The 18,661-nt window shown below is 38.1% G+C and overlaps 2 protein-coding genes and 1 long non-coding RNA gene across 3 annotated transcripts; all 3 read right to left on the reverse strand.

The window, feature by feature from the left end:
- Positions 1–1,181: 1,181 nt before the first annotated feature.
- On the reverse strand, positions 1,182–2,963 carry LOC141811546 (uncharacterized). Its single transcript, XM_074699570.1, has one exon. It carries the CDS (start codon positions 2,961–2,963, stop codon positions 1,182–1,184), a length of 1,782 nt encoding a protein of 593 aa, XP_074555671.1.
- A 131-nt stretch (positions 2,964–3,094) lies between these two features.
- LOC141848675 (uncharacterized) lies at positions 3,095–5,047 on the reverse strand. The gene is made up of 3 exons (XR_012603537.1): positions 4,887–5,047; positions 4,067–4,140; positions 3,095–3,265 (listed from the first exon to the last, which is right to left on the reverse strand). It is a non-coding gene; the product is annotated as an uncharacterized LOC141848675 (long non-coding RNA).
- A 9,004-nt stretch (positions 5,048–14,051) lies between these two features.
- Positions 14,052–16,407, reverse strand: LOC141812000 (L-type lectin-domain containing receptor kinase S.1-like). Its single transcript, XM_074700084.1, has one exon. The coding sequence runs from the start codon at positions 16,373–16,375 to the stop codon at positions 14,342–14,344; it is 2,034 nt and encodes a 677-aa protein (XP_074556185.1). The 5' UTR covers positions 16,376–16,407; the 3' UTR covers positions 14,052–14,341.
- Between the last annotated feature and the right edge of the window lie 2,254 nt (positions 16,408–18,661).

Below are 18,661 nucleotides of genomic sequence, written 5' to 3' on the forward strand. Positions count from 1 at the left end.
ATACAAGTCTCTTGGCTGTAGATGTTTTACAATACTCCATCCTTTTTCAATCTCGTCATCCACATAAAACACTAGTTGAGCTTGAGACACAAGTATATATGGCTCATCATTTTCTCGATCTCCAACATGTATCAAACGAGAAAAATTAACACTAGTAAAACCTGAGTCATCTCTTTTGATACCTCTCTCAGAAGTAGTGTTAGCCCACTGACATTTGAACAATGTAACATTGAATTGACCATTATAGTTCAATTCAATTATGTCCACTAATTTTCCATAATAAGGAACACCTCCGACTGCCATATTATTATCACGATTACTTGCGTAGCTCCGAGTATCAAACATATCATATACTCCACTATTTTGACTTTTCAACCTGTGGTCTCGAGAAAGAGTTCTAAACTTAAATTCATTCACATTGTAGGCAATAAATCGTTTGGGTTGATCAAGTGGCCCAAGTGCAAGCCACCTTAATTCTTCTGAATGTCTAGCACCTTCATTGGAGATCTAACATTAAGAATTGTCACACTTAGTTTTTACTATTAGTTACACCTCTAAAATTGAATTTAAAAAATAACAACTTCTACTCACATGCTTCTGAAACCAATTAGGAAATTCTTTGTGTACAACTTTATCTATCTCTGATTGCAACCTTGTCCGATGTCTTAACATCCTCTTTGTTATTGCCCTAAATTCCCTATTAGTAAGAAAAAATAAATGATAAATACTAAGGCAATTGATTTATAACAAGATTTGTGTAAGAATTTATGTATTACTTACTCAAGAAAAGGGTCTACTGCTATACAGTTGACAAGCACGTGACGATGTGCTTGCAACTTCTCTAATGGTGTTAATATAAAATATGAGAATCCCCCAACTGATCTTCCAACTTTTGGGAACATAGTGTTGCTTTCATGGTGTTCAACATGGTCGGGTTGATCATCAACACGCCTTGGTCGATTGGTTCTTGTCTCTGTGTCATTCAAATATCTTGAACAAAATGTGAGAATTTCTTCAGCCAAGTAACCTTCGAACAATTGAACCTTCAGGTTGTGCCTTATTACGCACATAAGACTTCAAACGACCTAGGTACCTTCACATTAAAAAGTTTATAAATTCAGGTAAAACAATTTACTACTTATTTAAAGAAAATGGCAAAAATGAAATTTGTGATGTAAAATTCACCTTTCTATTGGATACATCCATCGATAATGCACTGGGCCTCCCTCTTTTACTTCATCAACTAGATGAACAATAAGAATATGACAGTCATGACTTTTCAACCCAAATATCTTACGTTGTTTCACATCAACACATCTTGAAATGTTGCTTGAGTAACCATCTGGAACAACCACATTCTTCAAGGTCTTAAGAAATATATCTTTTTGTTTGTTTGACATAGTAAAAATAGCAGAAGGATATTTCCCATTCTCATTTGGCCAAAGTGTAGATCTTATGCCCATAGATTGTAGGTCTCTTCGAGCATTAAGGTGATCTTTTGTCTTACCACTTTCATTTAGCAAAGTGTACAGAACATTGTCACACACATTTTTTTCAATGTGCATTACATCAAGATTGTGGCGCAATGCATTAAACTCCCAATAAGGAAGTTCAAAGAATATACTCCTTTTTCTCCAATGTGATTCATCTTCATTGGCATTTCGCTGCCCCCGTCCTCTTTTACCTTTCACCTCCGGTGTCTTCCCAAATGAAACCTGGATATTCTCAACCTGACTGAAAATAGCTGAGCCTGATAATTTTACAGGTGGATTTCTTCTATCAATCTTACCATCAAATCGGGTCTTATCCAATCTAAACCTGTGACCAGCATGAAGGAAACGACGATGACCCATAAAACACCATTTTCTACTATGATGAAGTCGGCAAGGTTCAGTATCAATATTGCATATAGGACAAGCTAGCTTACCATATGTGTTCCACCCAGACAATGTCCCCAACCCAGGAAAATCACTAATTGTCCACATCAATGCTGCCCGCATTTTAAAATTTTCATTCGATGAAGCGTCAAATGTTTCAACACCATCCCACAACACTTTCAGCTCATCGATTAAAGGTTGCAAATAAATGTCTATGTCATTCCCTGGCATTTTCTTACCTGGAATGATCATCGAGAGGATGAAATTAGTTTGTTTCATGCACGTCCAAGGAGGGGTATTATACGGAATGAGAATCACAGGCCAAATGCTATAATTAGTGCTCATGTTTCCGAAAGGATTAAACCCATCACTAGCTAAAGCAAGGCGAACATTACGTGCATCCGAAGAAAATTCAAAAAATTTAGAGTCAAATCTTTTCCATGCCTCAGCGTCTCTCGGATGCCTCAATAAGCCATCTTTATTACTGTCCACAGCATGCCATTTCATATCATCAGATGTCTTACTAGACATGAACAATCTTTGTAACCGAGGAATTAATGGAAAATAACGAAGAAACTTTGCTGGTTGTTTTTTCCTTTTAGTAATTGCAAGTCTATGCTCAATAGAAGAATTTTTCCATCTAGATGTGCCACATCGCTTGCATTGATTCAAACTTTTATCGGGTCCCCAATATAACATGCAATCATTTGGACATGCATCTATCTTCTTATAATTAAGACCAAGTTTTTTTATAGTCTTTTTTGCCTCGTATAATGATTCTGGGATCTTTGCATGCTCAAAGGCATCATGCAACAGCTCGATTATCATAGACAAGGCCTTGTCACTCATCCCACAAATGCACTTGATGTGATACAACTTTACTAAAAAAGAAAGCTTTGAGTATTTTGAGCATCCTTTATATAATTCTTGTTCCCCATCTTTAAGCAAATCATAAAACTCTTTAGCTTTACCACTCGGACCCTCTTGTAAATGTGGCATTCTTCCTTCACATTCATTTAATGGATCATGCATTGTTGAATCTTGACTGACATTTGGTATAGGGAGTATGAAAGCATCTTGAATCATATCACGGATTGGATCTTCAGAATATTTAGTATGTTGTGTTTCATGCACATAACTAGAAGTCTCCCCTTCACCTCTCTCACCATGTAATAGCCAAACTGTATAACCCGGTGGAAAGGGCCTTAACAACAAGTGATCGTACACCTCTTCTCTAGTCTGAAATAGTCTGAATCCACAACGAGAACAAGGACACTTTATCCTATTATCGGATGATGCATTAGCAAATGCAAAGTCCAAAAATTTCAATAATCCATCTATATATTCGGGAGTATCTCGCGGCTTCAAAATCCAACTTTTGTCCATATCTAATTCAATAATAGATAATTAAATTAAAAGCACGCTATAGTAGTTGTTAAAAAAGACCATTAAATAAGACATAAAAAAGGGGGCATAGCAAGTTAACTACAAGTTCCAGAGATGAGGCACTTATTAGGTTCCCTAGCATGCAAGTTAACTACAAGTTACAGATATTTATCCTTTGGATGAATCGTCGTTGCCATTGAATGAATCACCAAAAGATGCACATGCAAACTCCTTTAATGAAGGGAGCCTTACCGACAACAATTCAGATGAAAAATTGGTTGAGAGGTATTTGTATTTCTATTATTAAATTTCTATTTCATGGTATAGATGTGTGTGCAATTCCTGAAAAGCTATCAACTTTTTTGTGGTTCATGCTTGTTTTGTCATCATTTTTTTTTCCTTTTAGCCATATGAAGTTCAGACCATTTGAGATGGGAGACCGTCTGAAGTAAGATACTTTGGTTATAAGTTCATGCAAATTATGCCTAGTGTTGGAAATATTTTAGCTTTGTAAGTTAACAATACATACATATATACAATGCGGAATAATGGTACCAAATTGTTCTTTCTTATTAATATTCAGAAGATATGATACAAGCTCTAACAATTTTATTGGTACAATATAGTTAACATGGATAAGTAGTTTCAAATACTATATGATGTTTCAAGTTTTACGCAAAGAATATTGTCCTAGTGGTTGACCATATCATACAGTATTATCTAAAGGTAATCAGTCACTCAGCTGACCAAAATGAATAAATATTACAAAACAAAACCTAATTTGCACTTATTATGAAGCAAACCTTTCTGAATTAGTAGCAGATCGAATGATGTGGTTTTGAGTTTCAGCACCAACTGGAAAGAATTATCCAAACTCCTGCAAACAAAATTAGATAATTGTAGGACAATGTTTAGTATTACATAAATGTATAGACAAATAAAGAACATACACTTGTCTATTGTGACACTTCAGTTAATAGACACTAGGACATTTGGTAGGTTTAGAACCAAAAAGCCACTAGGACAATATTCTTTGCGTAAAACTTGAAACATCAGAATAAATACAAGTCAATTAAGGCACTTTCCAATTAGACAATAGGGATCCAACAAACAATTTTTCAGAAGAAAAAATTGTAACAATGCAAGTGATATGATGAAACAAGTGATAGGTGTACTGATAGACTTGACTGATGAGCCTACTCATACCCAAACAAAAGGATTGCTACAAGTTAATAAATTTTAAGGAAGAAAATAAAAGGTTGAAGAAAATTGTCAGAATGATACAGTTCTATGAACTTTACTAAGGCACGTCAAGAGAGATGGCTAGAACAGTATGCATTTGATTATAGGAGTGCCATGAACGCCCTATAACAACAGATCACGGCTAAAACACCCTACATCACAAGAAAGATCGCGTGATTCCCAGGAATCAGTTTTACCCTCATGCCGTCGGATCAAATTTTCGTATAAATCAAGATAGGAGATCTTGCAAAAACAAGAGGGAAAAGTGGATCATTTGGAAATAACAGATCCAAATCAAATTTTCGTATAAATCAAGATAGGAGATCTTGCAAAAACCCTAAGTCTCAAGAACCCTAGAAATTCGAGGATTTTCCAACTTACCGAGTCTCCCTCTTCCTCTGCGGTTTGCCGCCGTCTACAACCTTCTTCACCTCGCGAGCCGAACACCTTCCGGCGAGGTCGTCGGCGGTTCCTCGTTCGCCTTAGCAGCCCCTCCCGTCGACGTCAGCAGCGAGAAAGGCACGAACAAAGGAGCGTCGAGAACCGGGTTTATCGCAAGGGGATTTTATCGTAAGGGGAGGAAATCGGGTTTTTCTTTTAAACCCACGTTAACGGGTTGGGGTTTAGTCTAGGATCGATTAGTCTAGACCATTAACCATATAATCCTAATTGTATTAACCCATTAATACTACTTAATTTACTAAATAGTTTAGGGTTTAATTTAAATAATCTTCCATAAATTCCTTCCATTAAGGTTAACTTTTATTTACGATTAAATCCTAAATTTATTTCGGATAATAGCGGCGGTTTTAGAACCGCCGCTAAATACCCGCCGCTAAAAATTTGTTTTTGCGGTGGTTAATTGAAACCGCCGGGAAAATGGATAATTGCGGCGGTTCTAAAAACCGCCGCTAAATACCCGCCGCTAAAAATTTATTTTTGCGGCGGTTAATTGAAACCGCCGGGAAAATGGATAATAGCGGCGGTTTTAAGCTAAATAACCGCCGCTAAAAATTTGTTTTTGCGGCGATTAATTGAAACCGCCGGGAAAATTGATAATAGCGGCGGTTTTAAGAACCGCCGCTAAATTGTGATTTTTTAGTAGTGGAGAAGTCCTAGTCGGTTAGACTAGGCAATGAAAGTCTTGATCTGGATGATTGGGCAAGGGAAGTCCTGGTGAGTGAAACTAGGCAAGAGAAAGTCCTAGTTATAGACTAGGCAAAAGAAAAGTCCTGGTTTGGAGGATCAGACGGAAGTCTTGGCAGAGTCAAAGCACCAGGTGAAGTCTGGGCTGGTCTGGAGGACCGAGCCGCAGCAAGAAGTCTAGGCTAGTCAGGAGGACTGAGTCACAGCAGAAGTCTGGGCTGATCTGGAAGATCGAGTCGCAGCAGAAGTCTGGGCTGGTCAGGAGGACCGAGCCGCAGCATAAATCCTGGGGGCTGAGGACAGAGCCGAGCAAAAGTCCAACAAGTCTAGAGGACTTGGTTGGCACAAATTCTCTTAAGTAGAGTGGGTAAGGGCGCGTTCTCATAGTGGAATAGGAGGCGTCAGACTAACCTAGGATTTTGATAGAAATCCGAAGTTAGACCCATAAGGAAAAGTTAGGTTGGTTTGTTTGTCTGCATTCTTATTTTGCAAGAACCATAAAGCAGGGTCAACTTCAACGGGTCATAACTTTTGACTCGGTACTCAGAATGAGGCACGATCAGATGCATTTCGAAGCCCTTTCAGAGCTCTACAAAAAGTATCATGGAGTCAAAGTGTCTTGGAGTCAACTCAAGCTACAGTTGAGTCGACTCAAGGCTGGAGTCGACTCAAATTCAACCGAGTCGACTCAGGCGGTGGATAACGAGCAGGGAAGGAAAATTGATCTACCACGTCAGCTCGAGTCGACTTATATCCTAGTTGAGTCGACTCAGGTGCAGTATAAAAGAAGGTGAACGTGCACAGATGCAAGATATCAACTCATAAGTTTCCCTCTTCAACAAGTGGTGATTCGGGACTCGACCGAGGCCAGACACGTGCAACCGGGGAAGATCCAGGAGGAGTGCACAGCACTCGGACTTCCAGATCGGCGGCTATTATTTGGTTTCTTCTTGCTTGCTTATCCTTTAATTTATTTTATTGTTTTCTCTTATACGGACTGTAAGACGGATTTCTCCGCTTCCGAATAAGGTTCGGAAAGGAGATCACTAGTGGACGGGCACCTCCCGTGCATAGGCCTTGGATGTACTAACCCTGAGGGGTTAGACACCAAGTAAAATCCGCGTGTCCCTGTGTTATTTACTAATTCCGCTGCTTAGTATTTTGTTAGAAATCGAACGAATGAAAAAAGTGACACATGCTATTCAGCCCCCCTTTAGCGTGTCACATCGATCCTACAATTGGTATCAGAGTCGGTGCGCTCTTGATTGGACTAATTGCCAAGGGAGCAAGACGGCAAAGATGGAGGGGGAAAAAGGTATGATTTTTAAAGTTCATTTTAAATATCATATTATATATTTTAAGTGTAGGGAGAGAGGGCACTATAAAAATAAGCGTCCTACTCGTAAGACTCGGACGACACCACCGGCAGCAAAGGAGCAACCGATGCTAGGAGCCCGGAGGAACAAGGATTACATCCAATGCTTCAAGTGCCAGAAACGAGGACATTACAAGAATCGATGCCCGGAGAGGAAGACGGCGAAAAAATCGGTATATTTTAATAATAACGAAAATACTCCTAGGTTGAATGCGCATGCTAGTTTTTCTATTTCTGCAAATTTAGATAATTTGTTTGAAAATTTAGAAAAATTAGAAAAAGTAAACTTGAATAATTCAAATTTAGATAAATATGAAAATTTAGATAATTTGGAAAATTCAAATTTAGATAAGATAAATTTAACAAATTCAAATAATTTGAAACAGTCAAATTTAGATAAATTAGAAAATTCAACGTTAGATAAAAATTTAAAAAATTTGACTAAATCAAATTTGATAAATTCAAATTTGAAAAAGTCAGATCTATAAATATTAGATAATAATTTAAATAATTTGAACTGGAATAATTCTAAATTAAATAAATTAAAAAATTCAAATGTAGATCCTAAAAATAAGGAAAATTCATCTAATCATAATAAATTAATTATAAATTATAAATTAAATAATAATTTAACTAATTCAAACCTAACCAATTCAAATATTAAAAATTCAAATGCAATTAATCTAGATTTATCTCAAATAAATAAAAATTTAGACCAAGTTTTTAACTTATTCAACTAAGATAATGATAAACTTAATAAATCAACTTTAATTAATTTAAAAATTCTAAAAATTAATAATAATTTAACTAAACAAGATAAAATTAATAATCATCAAGATAAGTTGAATAATTCAATTTTACTAAATAATCTGAAATTAAAAATTTAAGATAATTCTAATAATAAGAAAAATTCAAACTTCAATAAGATAACTTCTAAAATAATTAATAAAAATTTGAAATTAAATAATAAACATAATTATAATTATGTATCATTTAATTATGATACATTAAATAATTTTAATAAATTAAATAATAAAAATTTGAAATTAAATAATAAAATTAATTATAACAATGTACCCTTTAATTATGAAACATTAAATAATCCAAAAAAATTAAATCCTAAAATTTAGGAAAATAACTTAACAAGTCAAATCTAATTTATTAAAACATAAATTAAATTAAAAACTTAAATTAAAATTAAATTAAATTAAATTAAAACTAAATTAAATTAAATTCAATTCAATTAAAAGTAAATTAAATTAAAAGAAAATTAAAATTAAATTAAATTAAATTAAATTAAATTAAATTAAAAAACTAAATTAAAATATTACCAAATGAAACAATAAAAATAAAACTCAAAGTGGGTTAACACATTCGTGGGTCCACACGAAATATATCAAATCGAGAATTTGATACATTCTTAGAAATTAAAAATTACGTGAATTGCTTGACTCATGCATACTTGCCATGACATACATATGTTTTATTTTAAATGCATATAACATGCCATGCCATCATGTTTATCTTTCTACTTAACTTAGAACTGTTAGTTAAAGACACATGAGTGATTGACACTTACCAACATAGTATCAGGGTGGGGCGAGATGATAGTACGTTAGGGAAGCTTGGTCTGGGTAGTCAAGTGGGGTAAGGAGTACCTTGCTTGGTTTGCTTAGTCAAGTGGAACTAACCGAAGCTACCTCGTCACATCCTAGACTAGTTAGACCAAGGTTTCTCAAGAAATTGGTTAAGATCATAATTTCTTGAATCAGTTTTATCTTAGAACGTGGTCGTTGTTCCGATAACCAAGAAGGTCTCTGTGCCTCGCCACTGCCTGGAAATTGATTTTTGAAATGTGGATTTAATTGATTGACAGTTAAACCTGAATCTAACTCAAGGTCAAACATTTCATTAGAACTTAACTTAAAATCAATAAAGATAAAATTGACAACTCATCTCACATAACCCATAAGGTTACCCGTGTATGTCATGTATTGCGACACTTAGTACGAGTGAGATGATAAGGACAATTAAAGTATAATATTTTGAAAAAAGCCTTTCAAAAATTATTATAAATACTTTTATAAAAATTATTTTTAAAAATTTGATATTTACTTGAGATTCGTGCTTGCTAGGTGTAACTATACTAAAATTTTCAAAAACTTATATCTTTAAAAAATTGGTTGACCAACATATTAGACACAAACCTCTAGGTCAACACTAAGTCTAAGAACCCTAAGACACATAGGCAGAAAATCTTTGTGGTCAACAAATATGTCCTAAGAGAGTGTCTAGTTCAGGGGGAGGTCATTCTTGAAAGATCCTATTTTTAAAGACCTCTTAAAAACAAACTTTAAAAAATTCTAAGATTATTTTGAAAAATATTATTTTGTAAAATATTACAAATTGTTCTTCTAACTTGGAACAACCCCTAAGACACACAGGGAGATTGCCTTGGAGTTAACAAGGGGCCCTAAGGGAGTGTTAGATTTAGGGGGAGTCTAAGTTTAAAAGTTCAATTAAAAATTATATTTTAAAAATTATAAATTATTTACTCTATTTGATTTAGATTAACCTCTAAGACATTTAGAGAGTTTGCCTTGTGGTTAACAAGGAGCCCTAAGGAAATGTCAGATTTAGGGGGAGGTCCAAATTAAAGGAGTAAAATTATTTCAAAAAACTATTTTACATATTATCTTTTTTGGTTTGGGTTAAACCCTAAGACATTTAGGGAGTTTGCCTTGTGGTTAACAAGGAGCCCTATGGAAATGTCAGATTTAGGAGGAGGTCCAAATCGAAAGAGTAAAATTACTTTTAAAAAAAATTAAATTATCCATTATTCTTTTAATTTGGATCAAACCCTAAGACATACAGGGAAAGTACTTTGTGGTTAGCAAAGAACCCTGATGATGTGTCAGATTAAGGAGGAGATCCTGATATAAAAGAATAATGATAAGTTTTTCAAAAACTATCTATTTTTAAACCCTTATTTTGAAAATTCTTTTGAAAAACTATTTTAAGCTATTTTAAACAAACTTTTCAAAACTCAAGTTTGAAAACTATTTCAAAAATCTACTACTTGCAAAAGTATTTCAAAACTCATTTGAAAATAACCTTAAAAAATTATCTTTTACAAGCTACTATGGTCTTTCAAGAATTGTCAAGACTTAAACGTGACCATAGGCATTACCATTATTGTTGGTGCAAGAGAAAATAAACTTTAATTTACTTAAATCTTTTTGATGTGTGAAAAGGGGGAGAAGGGACTTAAGTTAATAATCTAGATTTCTCCCAGATTATTAATTGTTAAACCCTGACCCATATTAACTTAAGAAATTATCAAATATCAAAAAGGGGGAGATTGTTGGTGCAAGATGCACTAAGATCTTGCCTAGAGTTTCGATGTTTGACAATACACCTAGGTCTGATCAGTTTGACCAAGGGGTTGATCCAAACAAGACTTGATGTTTGGATGTGTGGAAGTGAGTGAAGTCTAGTCAGATGATTAGCGAGAAGTCCTAGTCAGTTAGACTAGGCAATGGAAGTCCTGATCTGGATGAGTGGACAAGGGAAGTCCTGGTGAGTGAAGCTAGGCAAGAGAAAGTCCTAGTTGTAGGATAGGCAAAAGAAAAGTCCTGGTTTGGAGGATTAGGCGGAAGTCTTGGCAGAGTCGAAGCACCAGGTGAAGTCTGGGCTGGTCTGGAGGACCGAGCCGCAGCAAGAAGTCTGGGCTAGTCAGGAGGACTGAGTCGCAGCAGAAGTCTGTGCTGATCTAGAAGATCGAGTCATAGCAGAAGTCTGGGCTGGTTAGGAGGACCGAGCCGTAGCACAAATCCTGGGAGCTGACGACAGAGTCGAGCAAAAGTTCAATAAGTCTGGAGGACTTGGTTGGCACCAGAGACGGATTTAAGTAGGAACTATCCTGGGCTGTAGCCCAGCCCTGTGAGTCTTATAATAATTTATCATTGATAAATATTTTTAAAGGAGTTGGTGGTGCAGTTGGCTAGCAGTAGGTCTTATCTCTCCCGAGGTCGAGAGTTCGAACCTCTCTCACCCCATTCTTTGATAAATATTACATAATATAACTTTAAGCAGATATGAATCTAAGTTAGGCTATTTTGGGCTTAATTTAATTTAAAAAAATTATATAAGATGGGCTCTAATCTAATTTTAAAAAAATTAGATACATACTTGTAGTCTACAATTTGGTATAAAAAAAAATTAATGGATTCTTTTTTTGTTCATTATATTTAACTCACCTTTTTCATACCTAATTTAATTTTAAAAAAATTATATAAGATTGGGCTATTTTGGGCTCTAATCTAATTTTAAAAAAATTAGATACATACTTGTAGTCTACAATTTGGTATCAAAAAAATTAATGGATTCTTTTTTTGTTCATTATATTTAACTCACCTTTTTCATACCTAAAGTCAGCACAGTCCATCTCTAATTTCTGGATCCGTCCTTGGTTGGCACAAATTCTTCTGAGTGTAGTGGGTAAAGACGCGTTTCCAGAGTGGAATAGGAGGCGTCAAACTAACTTAGGATTTCGGTAGAAATTTAAAGTTAGACCCACAAGGAAAAGTTAGGTTAGTTTGTTTGTCTGCATATTTGTTTTGCAGGAACCATAAAGCAGGGTCAACTTCAACGGGTCATAACTTTTGACTCGGGACTCAGAACGAGGCACGGTTGGATGCGTTTCGAAGCTCTTTCAGAGCTCTACAAAAAGTATCTTGGAGTCGACTCAAGCTACAGTTGAGTTGACTCAAGGCTGGAGTTGACTCAGATTAAGCCGAGTCGACTCAGGCTGTGGATAACAAGCAGGGAAGGAAAATTGATCTGCCACGTCAGCTGGAGTCGACTCAAGCCCCAGTTGAGTCGACTCAGGTGCAGTATAAAAGAAGGTGAATGTGCACAAATGTAAGATATCAACTCATAAGTTCCCCTCTTCAATAAGTGGTGATTCGGGACGCGACCAAGAGCAGACACATGCAACCGGGGAAGATCCAGGAAGAGTGCGCAGCGCTCGGACTTCCAGATCGGTGGCTATTGTTTGGTTTCTTCTTTCTTGCTTGTCCTTTAATTTATTTTATTGTTTTCTCTTATACGGACTGTAAGACGGGTTTCTCCGCCTCCGAACAAGGTTCAGAAAGGAGACCACTAGTGGACGAGCGCCTCCCGTGCATAGGCCTTGGATGTACTAACCCTGGGAGGTTAAGAACCAAGTAAAATCCGCGTGCCCCTGTGTTATTTACTAATTCCGCTGCTTAGTATTTTGTTAGAAATCGAACGAACGAAAAAAAATGACACACGTCTAGCGTGTCACTTCGATCCTACAGAAGTCAATCAGATATTATGTAAGGCGAGAATTCAACCTCAGTAAAACTAAAGTAGATGTATTAGTTGACTGCTAGCATTTGACTAATGAACCCTTAAACTCTAAATTCCGGGTGTGAGGGAGTTTAAGGGGGTTTGTTGTGGATTCGTTGACTGCTAGATACGAGCAATTAACTGATAACACTGTTGTACCAAATATAATATTTTAAACTTGACTGATCAACTCGATTGTTGGTGCGGAACAGTCAACTTTGGTTACTATTACAACGAATATATTGTTTTGAACTCAATTAAGTGACTCGACTATTTTGGTAGCAGTTGATTGTTATAGTCAAAGCTCAGTTGAGTGAGTCATTCTGCAGGTGCACTATTTGAATTTAGTGGAATAATCAATTGATGGACACAATCAATTGATTGTTAGGCAAAAATCAATCCTGATCTGAAGGCTATAAGGGAGCACTTCGTGGAAGATTTCACTATCGGTTCTTGGAGGTTTTGGAAGAAAATATTGTTGCATTTTCAGACTTTCAAGAGGCAAACCAAAACAATCAATAGCGAGTAAAATTATATTCATTTGTGTAAATTTATTTGTTTTGATTATATTTGTGTATTAGTATTTGACTTGTATTATTTGTAAGATATTTCTTTACCTTCAAAAGTTATTCGGTAAAAATAAATGTATAGTGAAGTATCGTTAGAACTAGATTATGGAGTCTGAATCGGAGGTTTTAAACCATGTAAAATCGATTTATGTTTGTACTTATTTATGCTTTTGTTTGATTTTATATTTATCTGTCCGCTGCATATTAACCGATGGTAGATGAGCATACGAATGGCTAACGAGCAAAGCGAATCGTTATTTATCAACTTCTAATTGATGTGATTAATCTCTATATTTTTTTCTTTTCTTATTCTTATCTTTCCTTAAATTTTTTTCCACTTTAAATTTCTTTTCTTCCCCTTCTATCTTGCTAATTAAACCCCCTATAGGATTGACAGATTCTTCTATCTTTCTAATTAAAACCCCGTGTAGAATTGATAGTAGATTTTCCGACTGAAAATTGTTTGAATGATAAATTCCAGTTAGTCTCATGGACTTAATCCCTGGAGGTGGTCGATCCGGTCCCACAGAAGTTTCCCACCGACCACCAGGGTAAATCGGGAAGCGCATACGGCGGCCAATCCGGATGCCCAGGATCCTTTGATTGCAGGGTAAATCGGGAAGCGCATACGGCGGCCAATCCGGATGCCCAGGATCCTTTGATTGCGTTCCCCATTTGGAGGAAAATTTCTACAAATACGCCATAGCTGGGGATCGAACTGCGAGTCCCTAGGTCACAACCCGGATGTCCTACCGTTGCACCATTGCCCCGGGGATGAAGCACATTCAAACTGAAAATTATTTGAATGTGCTTTCTTTTGGTTTTCATCTTCCGCTCTCATCTATGTACGGTAGGTGCCAAAGCAAAGTCAAGGGAGATAAATATTTTACCACTACACCTTATCTACCTCATCCATGGATTTTAAAAAATCATTCATTGTAATAAAAAGTTGAATCCGCCGCTCCAATGATTTCATACGGTCAATCTTTCGATTATGTATGAAAAGATAAATCGAAAAATTATAATCGATTAGTATGGGATAGAATATTTTTTTCAACTTCAACAAAATTCGATCTCCATCTATTATAACAATATGTACATTGTAATAGTAAACTCAACTCCTTATCAGAACTTCAAAAAATCATCCATGTTTCGATTTGTTGAAGTAATACATATTGTGCCAATATTTCGAAGGTTAAATTTAAATTTATCTGGTCCAACCATAAGAATACAAAAAGCGTGGCCTTCTGTTCGCTCCCACGAAGGCATTAGATCAAACAGCCTCGATGCGCTCTGTTCTGGGAGGATTGACATTTGATTTCCGGCCACATTCTGTTGTTCAATCTCCAGTGATGACACACAGAGGATGCAGGTCAAGGAACACCAGAATTTGGAGATGTAACATTCTCGGCAGTCAGGAGCAGCTCCAGCACCTCTTTCATGGTGGGCCGCTGCTCCGGATCTGGGTGGCAGCACGCCAGACCAAGCTTCAGCACCAGCTCAATCTCCGCCCTCGGAGACAGCTGCATCCGCTTGTCGGCCGCCTCCAACAGCTTCTGCTCCGCGTACATCTCCCGCACCCAGTCCACCAGCACCCAGTCATCGTCCTCCACCCTTTCCGCCCTCTCGATCGGCCGCCGCCCACACGCCACCTCCAGCACCACCACTCCGAAGCTGTACACGTCCGCCGAGGCCGTCGGCGACGACGCCATCGCCATCTCCGGCGCCAGGTAACCCAGCGTCCCCACCACCCGGGTCGAGCACGGCGCCACGCCGCGCTCGTAGAGCTTGGCGAGCCCGAAGTCGCCCAGCCGCGCCCGCATGCCGGCGTCGAGCAGTATGTTGCTGCACTTGATGTCCCGGTGGAGCACCACCTTATCCCACCCCTGGTGGAGGTACAGAAGCGCCTCCGCCACGTCCACCAGCACCTGCCGCCGGGACTCCCAACTCAATGGCGCCCCTCGCTTCCCCTCCGGGAACAACCACTGGCTAAGGTTGCCGTTTGGCATGTATCCATACACTAGCAACAGCTCGTTCCCCTTCCGGCACCACCCCTTCATGTCCACCAGGCTCCGGTGCTGCAGCCGCCCCATGCTCGATATCTCCGCCATGAACTCCCTCACCCCCTGCTTCGAATCGTGAGACACGCACTTCACCGCCACTTCCTCCGTCTCGTGCTCTCTTTCCCTTCTGCCGCTGCTCCCTCCCTTGGCTCCCTCCTCTCCGACCGACGCAAGGAGGACTCCTCTGTAGACCTTGCCGAAACCACCGAAACCAAGAAGACGCTCCCTGGAGAATCCATCGGTAGCGCTCCAAAGATCTTCGTACTTGAACCTCCTCGGCCAATACTTCGACTCCCATTCCTCTTCATCCTCGTCTTCCTCTTTCCGGATCTTCATCCTCCTCCTCCACCTACAGTACCAGTAAATCCCTGCGAAGCAGACCGATACAGCGACGGTGACGCCAACGATTAGCCCTACAGAGGGCGAGCCACACGACGCCGGTGGCGACGGCGGAGAGAAATTGGGCAAATTGGAGACGTTGATCTCCCTGGCCATGGATCCGGTGTCCGAGAAGCTCCACGCCAACACTCGCTGCTCTTCCACCCACCGGACCTTCGATGCCGAAAACCCGACAAACATATCCGGCGATACGTAGTTGGCAATGACCGGATCTGTGTAAGAAATCAGAGGCCACGGAGGCCGCGGATCCTCAGCCGGCGCGATGGTTATGTTGATCTGGTATCGAGGCCCGTTGAATTCGATCCAGGCTCGGATATTGCGCCCGGATCGCAAGTTGAGGTACTCGAACTCCGGTGCTGTCGACGAACCGTTGGAGCGGTAGAAGCCGGCGCGTTCGGTTTTGGAAGACTCGACGAAGTTGAGGTCCACGCCGACGTGGTCATCTTCGGGATCTTCGAACTCAGGGTTGCGCCCGGTGTCGAACTCTACGACGAGGAGCGGCGCCGGCGTCCGTCGGGTCACGTTGTTGAAGACGCCGAAGTACTGGCCAGAGAGGGCGCCGGGAGGAGAGGTGGAGTTGGAGAGGACGAAGGCGAGGCCGAACCCCGGGCTGTTGTCGATCCCGGGAAGGATGGAGAAGACGAAGGAGGTGGAGAAGGAGAAGAGGGAGGGGTTGGGGCTCCCTCCGGAGGCGGCCATACGTAGCCGGGAGCGGTAAAAGACGCGGCCGATGGAGTAGTAGCTGGAATCGTTGGTGAAGCAGAGGACGGATCCATCGATTCGTGCGTCGCCGATGAGGGTGAGGTTGGAAGAGGCGTCGGCGGGGGCGAAGGAGTCGAAGAGGAAATCGATGGCGGCGGCGGAGGAGAGGCCGTGGAGGAAGAAGAAAAGGATAAGGAAGCGTTGGTGGTGGGTACAGGCGAAAGCTAAGGCGGCGGCAGCCATGTGGATGCTCGGTGGAAGCGTGCGTTTACATCTGCTCGCCGGCGCTGCGTCTGCTCTTTGATTTGGTGGTTTATTATGATTTTCATGGAGTGGGGCCCATTTTGCCTTCAAGTGGAATCCGGATAATGTCATCGCAACGCATCGCATCCGAGGCTGAACCTTCGCTGCAGCTTCGCAAGTCATAGTAGGAAAAAAAATTAAATATATTTAATTAAATTTAAATAATTTTAATTAAATATAAAGAATTTAAGTAATTTTGAATAAGTTAAAAAAATTAATATTAAAAAATTTTATGTATCATATTTTTGATTAATTTGAGCCAATTGATTTTAATGAATTGTAGTATTTATTTCATAGAATAAGAGTATTTTTTAAACTTGCGATGTTATTTTAATATTTAAAAATAAAAGTTTTTCTTCTTTTTTTTTTTGACAATTTTAATATTTAAAGTGCTTGTTAGTTTTTTTTCCCCTAATTGATAAACGCTAGGAAAGGAAGTCCACTAAAAAAAAGATGAATTTGCCATTTCAACGATCCTCTGGTCCTCTTAGAATCGATCCTACGAAGACTATTAAGACGTGTTGAACAACGTGGATAAAGTCAGACAATGATCACTTTGACAAATCTTCATATCGTTTTAACCACTCAAAACTTCCATTAACCCATTAATCGTTTTTTTGGCTAAAGCTTTATCCACACCCACTTAGTCAGTTCATTTGAACGTAATAACTCAAGCAAATTGACTAAAGCAACATTTGAACGCGATCGACCTTGACTGAACTAAGATCGACATCGAGTTTGAAGAAGAAAAACCTCCCTTTAGTTTTTTCGCCATTGGAAAATATCTTAAAAGGAGAAAATTATAGTAGATGGCGTTTGTACATATCCTTGAACATAGCAACTCTAGAGGATTATAAATCAAGTAAAAATTTGATGTATCTTGTCTTCTTTATTTTAGTTATTTTATTATTATGTTCGCTGTGTACTCATCGATAGATAAGAATGACATGATAAAAAAGTCTTATGTTATTCATCTTCTTTAGCGTAAGATCAATTCTATAAATTGGTATTAGAGAAAGAGACTCTTTAATTGTCAAAGGAGTAGATTAGAGATGAGAGGAAATTCATTTTTTAAAATTATTATTGTTCCTTTTTTTTGGTATTATAAAAGTAAAAAAAATTTGAAGAAGAACTTAATCGATGCATCTATAAACTACCATAGCACGAGATGAAGGGGTTTAAAATTTGAAAGTCAACGATGAAAATTTTCATATTAATAGGCGACTTACAGCTAGTAGCCATCTTCTCAAAATTTGAAAACAAACAAAAGATAATTAAATTAATTTTAAATATTTTATTTAATAAAATTATGTGTAAATTAGCTAAGCAGTATGAAAAATGTCCATCCTCTATGAACTAGATTGATCGAGCTTCAAAGGATCCCTTGAAACTAGAAGATTAATTTGAAGCAGAGGTCAAGTCGTCAAGGGTTAAAGGGGAGAATCCTAATGAGGATTCAAAAAATAATCATTTTAATTTAAATTTTAAATTTCATATAATATATTTTAAATTGAGAAAAAAAATATACTGTAAAAATAAATATCATATTTTAAAGACACGTTTTGCACTATCAAGGATAAAAGAGAAATCACCCCCGGGACATAGCTGAGTTGGTTACGGCATAGCAGACTTGCAGAAGAGGACAAGGGTTTGAATCCTGGCGAAGCCAGGCAATAGGTTCGAATTTCCGATTTACCTCCTCATAGATGGTCGTGGGACCGACCGTGTAGGGCCGCTAAGGTGACAGATCCACCTTAATGCAGAAGAAAAGGATAAAAGAGAAATCAATGTCAGGAATCTAAAAAGAAAAGGAACACGTCAAATCATGCATTTCAAGTGTCTCCTCACAGATGATCGTGGGACCGATCGTGTAGAGCCGCTAAGGTGGCGGATCCACCTTAATGCAGAAGAAAAGGATAAAAGAGAAATCAATGTCAGGAATCTAAAAAGAAAAGGAACACATCAAATCATGCATTTCAAGTGCAAAATAATTTGGACACTAAAATTTATTACTCGTGAAGAAAATCCAAACAGCGGTTGAGATAAATAACTTTAAAATTTATTACTCGTGAAGATAATCCTTTGAAACGCATGCTAGCACTAATAATAATAATAATAATTTTTCTTATTTTGAATTATTTTAGTAAATTAAATAATTATGTCAATACTATTTTAATGAGTGATAATAAACTTAATTTAACTCATTCAAATTTATTTAATAAAAAC

The sequence above is a fragment of the Curcuma longa genome, chromosome 17, assembly GCF_044706935.1.
Source record: "Curcuma longa cultivar G26 ecotype Majalengka, Jawa Barat chromosome 17, ITB_CL_G26_1.1, whole genome shotgun sequence".
In the NCBI taxonomy this organism is placed as follows: domain Eukaryota; kingdom Viridiplantae; phylum Streptophyta; class Magnoliopsida; order Zingiberales; family Zingiberaceae; genus Curcuma; species Curcuma longa.